This window comes from Piliocolobus tephrosceles, chromosome 17 (genome assembly GCF_002776525.5).
Source record: "Piliocolobus tephrosceles isolate RC106 chromosome 17, ASM277652v3, whole genome shotgun sequence".
NCBI lineage: Eukaryota > Metazoa > Chordata > Mammalia > Primates > Cercopithecidae > Piliocolobus > Piliocolobus tephrosceles.
This window is the reverse complement of record NC_045450.1, coordinates 37,168,863-37,178,196: the sequence shown is the minus strand read 5'-3', so window position 1 is coordinate 37,178,196 and position 9,334 is coordinate 37,168,863. Positions and strand designations below refer to the sequence as shown.

General features: G+C 37.3%; 1 protein-coding gene across 1 annotated transcript in view; it reads left to right on the top strand.

The window, feature by feature from the left end:
- Window positions 1-9,334, top strand: part of TOX3 (TOX high mobility group box family member 3) — a 108,332-nt gene that overhangs the window by 96,150 nt on the left and 2,848 nt on the right. Inside the window, exons 5-6 of the mRNA XM_023209837.2 lie at window positions 4,058-4,285; window positions 5,931-6,011. Coding sequence (XP_023065605.1) covers window positions 4,058-4,285; window positions 5,931-6,011 — 309 coding nt within the window. The remainder of the gene's footprint in view (window positions 1-4,057; window positions 4,286-5,930; window positions 6,012-9,334) is intronic.

Genomic DNA, 9,334 nt, shown 5'->3' with positions numbered 1-9,334 from the left:
CTTAGTGTGTAACCTGCCAGAGAATATGGGATCTTAGTGTGTAACCTGCCAGAGAATATGGAATCACCCCATGCTGTTTGAATTTCATTCATGGTGTTACCTTGTTTTTCTTCATAGATTTGGAGTAGCATTTAAATGTATGATGGTTTGCTGTTTTTCTTCACTGTTTCATTTATTTTCTGTAGAAAGTATATTGGACTGGAAATTGAGAGATCTGGCTTCTCCTACTATAGCTGTAAGGCACTGGACATGTTATTTAACTCTTGTAGGCCCAATTTTTCTAATCTGCAAAAGGAGGGCTTGGACTCCCTGCTACAAATTTCTAGAAATTCTAGACATTCCAGAAATTCTAAACTGTTCTGGTTCTAAATTAATGTCCATGTGAGCAAGTTTCATCCAGTGTGTCGGTCAAGCTGCTGCCACATTTGACAGCCTTGCACCTTCAGTGATGTTTATCTCTGAGTTCATTCTCATCATCTTACATTTTTGCCTTCATCATGGGAAATGTATAATTTTAAATGATACATAGTTTGAAACAAAAACTGCGTTCCAGTTCCAGGTATGACTTTTCCAAATGCTTAGACTAATGAAAAAGAGTACTGTAATAGTACATAATTACTCATTAGTCACTCATTAATTATGTGCTGTATACCTACTCTGTGCTTGGCATTTTGTTTGGTTCTTGTGATACAGAGATTTATAAGAGAACTACTGCTCATGAGACTCCCCACTGGAGATGAATAGCAATGTTTAAAACTAGCTCCATATGTGATTAGTGATATAATTGATGTATCTGGTGTGCTGAGATTCTAATCGATTCTGCTTGGGAGAGTGATTTGAGGAAGACTTTACTGAGAAAGTGACATTTGAATTAGGTCTAAGAGGATGAATAAAAGTTTGTGAGACAGAAGACAGAGGCCAGCATTTTGGTGGGGGGCTTGTGAGGAACGGTGGAAGTACATGCTATTTATAGGTATAATGAAGTTTGATATGGGGGAAGAGAGAAATAGAAGTTGAAGAACAAAATGGCTTCAATGTGGTGGTCTTTCTTCTGTTGGTAGCTAAGAGATGATTTATTATTTGCATCAAGGAATGGCATAAGTAATTTATGCTTTAAAGAGATAATTTTGGCTATATATAGAATGCCTTATAAAGCGAGGGACCAAAGAAAAGGCAATTAATTAGAAGACTCTTTTGTTATGTTTCCCTTCATCAAGGGAGGGAATGGACAGGAGGTACCAGGTTAGCAGGCATTTTAAGAATGAGAATCATAAACATTTTAAGGATTTGGTGATCCACTGGAATTTGAGGAAAAGACAAATTGGATTTTAGTTTGAGAGCCAGAATGGCTATTAGCAAATGAGAGGAGCAACCCACAAAGAGAAGAGTGTTCTCCCGCATGGGGAACATGAGAGTTTGGGATGTTCGAGTTGAATTTGAGGTGCTTACATTGGAGTCTAGAACTCAGTTCATGGGAACTGGAACTATAGATTTTGGGGCCATCAGCACATGGATGAGAAGATGTGAAAGTAATCAGGACTTCTGTCAAGGACAGAACCCTGAGCATCATTTATTTCTAAGTAGCAAAAGGAAGAAGAGGAGCTAGAGAAGATTAAGAGTGATGAGGAACAGGGGAGGGAGTTTCAAGTGACGCTGTGGAAATCGAAGGGGTTTCGAGATGAACCATTTAGTCTATAGTATCACGTTAGCACCCCCATTGGGCCCAGGAATGGTAAATGCACTGACAGTCTTCTCACATTCACAGAACCTCAGTCTAGAGGATTGAGAAGTAATGGTTAAAGACTCTTGAGGGATATGAACAGATGGGGTTAGGTAACCGCTTAGCCATTACAATTCAAAGGGATTCCTTTCCCTCCACTCACGTCCGCAGATCTTCATACTTGCCGCTGTACCAAACAGAAATTGTCGTCTTAAAGAGGACCTCCTATGGGACTCCTAGCCTGCTCCATTTTAAGCGAGGGTCTAGGTTTTGCGTAACGACAATAAAGCCAATTTATCTTCATTGAACCTTAGCTGAGAAAGGAAGATTAAAACTATCGTTGATTATGTCTCTTTGGGGTAAATCTTTTTCTCCAGCGTTCGGTCCGAACCCTTTTAAGTCAATGGCACAAAAATTTCCTTAGGAGAATTAGTTCTGAATTTTTATTTAAATTGTGAGACTCCACGTTTCTGGTTTATTCTTAAAAAGTAATAATGATTAGGGCACATCATGGTTATCCAAGAAAGGCATCAAAGGTGTTTGACGTTTGAATATTGTTTTACAGAGAATGAAATTGAACTCCTCTCACTTGGAAAAAAAGCTCCTCTGGAAAGTAATAGCATCTTGCCATTGGTCAGGGTAGTGTGGCACTAACAGTGCCGGATTTTCTTCCAGGAGAAGAATATAGTTGTTGGACTCAACTAGAAAAAATGTGTGTGTCTGTATATAGTTTTTCTTGTTTAAATAATGTTCTTCATTGAAGGAAAACTTGGCTCCAAGTAAAGCTCTAACTGAAAGGCATCTGACTCTCTTGGAAATTCATGTTCATTAAGTAGAATTAAACAAGTCTCACTTATTTTGAAATTTTAGAAAAAAGACTATGGGCTCTAGAGAATTATTGAATTAATTGTGTGAGTTATGAAAGATGACATTTTGGAGGAGAAGAGAGATATGACTGAAAACCATCTGAAGCTTATAAACTACTCAGATAAAGTGTGGATGCTGTTATCACTTAAATAGTGCAAACAATAGGCTCACCTGGAGGTAGGCCAGTGGTTTCTTAACTCTTTGAGGGTTCAGAGCTCTCTAAGAAAATTTCCTTACTAAGAATTTTAGTAAATGGTAAAAATTCCAAATGACCCTCATTTAGAAAGTAAATAATACTCTAGGAAAAATTTGAATTAGAATTCAAGCCATTGGAAGCCAATCTATTAGTAACTTGAATCTATCTTGGTTGATCTTGCTCAAGGCTGGCTTTGAAGACAGATTTTGTCAAACATTGCAGGATTCTTGATGAAGTTAACTGCAAAATTATCTTTGATATTGTTATCTAGGGGAATAAAACATTTACAAATCATTTCCCTGCTTCTCTGATAAGTATATTAAATGATCAGTGAACTTAGATGATGGTAGCAGGTGAATATGGAGCTGCGTTATCTTTAAATTGGGAAACTATACCCGTATCAGTTTATGGTTCTGATCTCTCAGAGTTCATCTGGTGAATGTGTGTGAGTCTGTATGGTAGTATTCTTGTGAGCAGGGTTACTTGCCACAAATAACAAATATCTTCTCTTTAGTCTTCTTAGTGATTTTTAAGTATCACCTATTGCTCCTTTTTTTTTTTTTTTTTTTTTTTTTTACAGGTTTTTAATTTTATGGAGAGTATCAATTTCACTTTTATCTCCACTTAAAGTAGTTTTGACATTTTTACATTTGCCGTTAATATTTAGAAAATTATTGTTATTTTAGAAAATAAAAATGACCTTGTCCTTATGGAGCAAGTATAGAAATTGGTGCTAATTTCCATTTGAGTTTCTGGAGAGCCACTAGCAAAGTAACATTCTGGTAAAATAAAAAAATCAGCCTCAAAAAACAAATCAATTCAGACAGATCACATATATGGCATGTGACTATGGCTAGGGACCTCATTTAAAATATTTGAATATGATCAACATCTTGAATATTATTTAGGTTTTACTTCTAAAACCTCTGAAAATGCAAAATATTTTGCTGATGTATATACGTGTGTAGTATAGCATATATATAGCATTGCCTGGTACAGAGTGTTCTGTTTTTCATTACTCATAATTGCTATTTAGAGCGTATGTTGTGAATGTATTGAAGATACTTCTGGGTCTCATTAATCGATGTTCTAAATGCTAATCTCTGCTGTCTGGTTAACTCCAAGCAAGTTTACCCCTCCCCCGGTTTTGGTGGTGATTCATCTGTTGATGATGCCTAACAAAACCTTCAAAGAACAATTATGGATCTGAGTTAAGTCTTATTGCATTCTCTGCAAGTACATTCTAGGCAGTGAATTTTCTTCCTGCTTTGCAGGCCATTGGAGAGAAAAGAGCTGCTCCAGACTCTGGCAAGAAGCCCAAGACTCCAAAGAAAAAGAAAAAGAAAGATCCCAATGAGCCACAGAAGCCAGTGTCAGCATATGCCCTGTTTTTCAGAGACACACAGGCTGCAATTAAAGGTCAAAACCCCAATGCAACCTTTGGAGAGGTCTCAAAAATTGTAGCATCTATGTGGGACAGCCTTGGAGAAGAACAAAAGCAGGTGAGACAAAGACCCATCAAGGCTCCATAAATAAACCTCATGATCATTTAAAATATTCCTCACACCTTTTCCGAGTGCATGTGTTCACTTAATATGATTGCTTCTTTTGAAAGCCTTTTCTAAGCGATGGAATTTAAAAACCTAGATGCATAAATCTAAACAACTCTCCAGTTATATTGATTTCTCTGTCAGCTTATGGGTGCATGTTCAGAACCCATTCAGAGGAAGGCTGGAAGAAATCCAGGCAGTATCCTGCAAGCATAAACTTTTTGATGATAATCTTTTCATTTTAAATAATGTGGAATGTTTCCCCTTTTGTTCAAAAAGGGCACTACAAAGGGATTAGGTCCATCCCGCTTGCCTTTCCGTTGATCATCTTTCTGAACCCTTGTGCTGTCCTGGTGGGTTTCCAAACTTTGAAGCTGCCTCTGCGTGTCTCATTATTGTCACCAGGCATTTGAAATTTTATTCCAAGTTCATTTTAAAGCAAGGCAGTATGAGAGGTATTCAGAAATTAGCCATGCTGGTGGGAGATACTTCCTTAGGGGCTTCGTCTCCTCTCCTTCCCCTTGCAACTCCTCCACACAAATGAAGAGAAGAATGGGTTCCTTGGGGGTCGGTCCCCCCACTTGCTCCTTGCATGAAACTCCAATTACCATTAATAGAAGTTAACTTTTATGTATCCACAGAAGAATAGATCAACCCTTATGAGTGATAAAATAGAATAATATTTTTCAAGAACGAAGAGTGTAAAGTCCTTGATTGTTATTTACAAATCATGAACTGATTTCAGGAACTCACTCCTAGGAGCTTGTTTTGTTGGGATAGTGCAATATTAGAAAATTCTTGTTAGTTTGCAGTGAGTTTATTACTGTAGACAGCAGAATGATTTTCTGTCCCAGAAATATAATTCTGAGAGACTGGAAAAGTGCCGCATCTAACTTTTAAACTCTGGAGAGAAAGATGCATGTTGATCGAACACCCAACTATCAGACCACTTAAGAAAGGGAGAAGCCCAAATCATGTTTAATATGCTGGAATTTTATTTATGTAACTAACTCAGTGGGGTCACTAATGGAAATCTCCTAGCTTGGATGATTTCTGACTTTCAATTTTGCTCCAAAAGAAAACCAAGGTTGAAATGCTTTGCTCTTTTCTCTTCTGTCTTCATCATTCTACCTGTTGTTTTTATCCTCTGGCTTTAGTATAGTTTAGAAAGGTATCTGAGGGAAAGAAGACATTGATGGAGAAATTCATTACTTTCTCTAAAGTTAGCCATTTGCAGCAAAGCTTATTCTTCTTGCTACCTTATTTATTGCCTTAGCATGAGGTTTTCAGCTGTTCTCAGGAAAAAGTGATTCTCAGGGAATCCGTATTGCAACCGGAAATCTTTTTCTTATTTGCAATAGTAAATATAAAAATTGTGCTCCAGTGAGGGTGGCAGGGTTCTGTTTTGTTTTACTATCTGTGTGTGTGTGTGTGTGTGTGTGTATGTGTGTGTGCACACGCTAACATTTAAAAATCAAAGCCAAGGAGACCAACCTTTTTATGTGAGTTGTGTTTATGTGACCTAATTTGTGCAGCAGTTGTTTTATAGCTGAGAATTTATATGCTAAAGGTGGTGCTAATTGTGGTCTTTTAATAGGTATATAAAAGGAAAACAGAAGCTGCCAAAAAAGAATATCTGAAGGCCCTGGCGGCATACAGGGCCAGCCTCGTTTCTAAGGTAAACCTGGGCAGGGGCGGCCAGGGTCCGAAATAGTTACAGCATGGAAAACAGCCCTCAAGCGTTGAAAACATAACTGCAGCTCCCCTAAAAGTTGATGGAAAGACATCTTGAACAACTTGTAAACTTATGTGTTTCCAGTAGAGATTACCCAAATGATGATCTGAAAATATGAGTTAACTTAAGCAGCCGAGTCTAAGTTGTTTCTGAAAGATTTCCCTGATCTTTATATATGTGTATGTAGCTATATACGTAAATCTTAAATAGGCTCTGATGCTTTCTTCTGGTGAGGGATTGGGACCTGTGTTAATGTCCTCTGCTTAAACTGGGAGGTATGTTTGTCAGGCATTTTTGGACATCATATTATAAATTCTCCTGTGGTTATATTACTATGATGGGGGGGTGTTGCATTTTTGACCAAACTGTTCCATATCCTATAAATAAATAAACCTCATGATCATTTAAAATGAACTTATATTCCAAGTACTAAACAAAAACTATATGTATTATATAGAGAGTATACAGTGGACCCTGGTGTGTTATAAAATGCACCAATATCCCAAGCAAATGTCACTGTAGATTATAATGAACTTAATTCAAAGGAATATGAGTTGTTACATTATATTAACATTTAGTTAGCTTTTTCTCTTGCCTTTATAATTTTAGAGGTTTTAGAAAGGATAATTTGATATAATATATTTTTTGCTCTAGATAAATTTTTTCTGACAAGTAGAGATACAATTTCATTGTCACTGTTGCTATCTCAAGTACAACCTAGGGTCTCAAAGACATTTTAAAAGGGTTCATTCCCCTTTTTCTCTTTTTACCTGAGTTGTTTCTTCTTTATATGATCTGTATTAAGTACTTGTATCAAGATCTAGCATTTGCAGCTGCTCAGAATCAGATCAACAGAGGTCCTCCTCTCTTTGTTGACAGCTATTAGGACACTTCCCACTTCATTAGATAGAGAAAACATTTATCAGGTCAGTAGCAAAACCTCTTTCTCAGACTCTGGAAGACACATACTAGAAGATATACTGATGTTGTACTCAGGCTTGTACATTGGCAAAGAACAGCTGACTGTATGGGCTGCAGATGTTAAGAATTAAAGTATAGTTGGTGGTTAATTAGATGGAGTGAAGTGAATAGAGCAACAGTGTGCATGTACTTCTTAAGTGGATCATTTAGTCATTCATTTATCCAGAGCAGGTATAGGTGATTTTGTGCATTAGAGCACGAATAATTGTCTGTATATGGATTTATTTAAACTAAGATCCAGTATCTCAAAAGGCATTCAGGGAGTATTAACCATGATTGGGCTCATGAAGTCTGTGAGTGACTTAGAAGGGATAACTTAAAACTTATACATTGCATGCTAGGATCAGGATTCAGAAATATTTTCAGACGAAATTCAATGATACCAAAAAGGAAAAAAAAAAAAAAAAATCAATAGGATAGAATTTAGAAGGAATTAATTTAAAATACTAGGGTTTTGTTTGTTTGTTTTTTAATTCAGTAAATGCACTTTGAGAGGATCCTAAATCTCTGTTCAAAGAACTGTGAGGCAACTAATATGGTCCTTTAGGTATAAGTTTAGAATAATTTCAACCTGAACCCAAAGTGTGAAGTAGCTGCTAATATAGTGATCGCACCGGAAGCAGCATCGAATTGTACAGTGATTGTTAGACCACTTCTAAAGAATTGGTTCTGTTTTGGATCCCGCAATGTAAAGAGAGAGACAATCAACTGATGTCTCTCTAGAGCACTGCTTCCACGATGGTGGGGACTGAAAATCACATCATGTTAGAATAACTGAAAGAATCAGGGAGGCAAGGACTTGGAGGCATATGATCTTAGTTCTCAAATATAAGGGCTGTTGTATAAGAGAAATGAAGTCGATCTTTGTGCCCAAGAGAGGAGAACTCATCCAAGGGGTGAGCTTACAGGGAGCGAGAGTTCAGCCCCAGCATCAGAAACATCAATAGGGTTGCATCATATGCACATTTAACTTATGCCTCTATACGCGGAGCCTCAGACCTCCCCCCTTAAGATGTGACTCTGCTATCACTTTTAATCTTTACAACAACCAAAGAGATTCATGGAAGCTTACTATTAAACCATAAAGGAGCAAGAAGACAGGCAAGGAAGAACTCTGTGCAATCATCCACCCATCTCCATTTACCATTAAGGCAGCATCTTAAAGGCACAGCTGTGCAACTGAGCTGCCCAGGTGTTGAAATACAGACTTTCTTTGTGTTTTTTTTCTTTAAGACCAGCTTGTTAATTTTTAACTACTATAGTATATAAGAATTATGTACATGTTTACTGTGTGTATTCTACTTTATGGGTGATTTAATGGTTTTTTGAAGACAAATTTGAATATTTATAGGTTGCTTCTTACCCTAAGACCTTAGAACATGACCGTTCAGGAACATGCAGCCCCACTGAGTTTTGTAATGCAGAGAGCTGTCCACTGAAGGGGAGTGCCTTACGATGATGACATGTGTTCAAGCAGAAAACATCAGAAGTGGCTATTACTACACACTGGATGACTCTATATGAGGTTACATCTCAGTTTCTTTCCAACAGCAGGATTTTATAAATTGGAGTCATAAAAATTTAGAAATATACAATTATTAAAGATAGTGGATGGCTGCTTGATGTCTCCTAGGTGCCCCTACAACCCTGCCCTGAAAACATCCTAATCAAATGAAGAATACAAGGAAAAAATTGTCTTTGGAATGAATCATTCCAATCACTGTTGCATTAGTGGAAGAATTTCCTTTTGTGGAGGCAGTGAAGTGTTTTTAGTACAAAATGCAGTAGTTTATCTCTATGTTCAGCCCTATATCTGCTGTTTATCTTTTAACAGGCGATTTGGTCCCATGAAGTTGAATATTTCCCCCTTATCTATGACTCCTTTAATAAATTCTGGAAATCTTCAAAAATAGTTGATGAACTAAAACATTTCTAAAATTGTGAAAACTTCAGTTTGGTATCTCTGAGGAAACCAATAATGGTCTTCTATTATTTGAGTGAACCTTGTTATAAATAATCACACAATACAGGGCTTTCAAGTATTCCAGTGGCCATTTTCTGGTAATAGTAATAGTTAACTAATAAAAATAGCTAATATTTATTGCTTCCCGTGGACCAGGCACTTTCTTAAATGCTTAACATGTGACTTCATTTAATTCTCACGACCTCTGCACAAGAAAAATATCATATAACCCGGCCAGGCGCGGTGGCTCACGCCTGTAATCCCAGCACTTTGGGAGGCCGAGACAGGTGGATCACGAGGTCAGGAGATCGAGACCATCCTG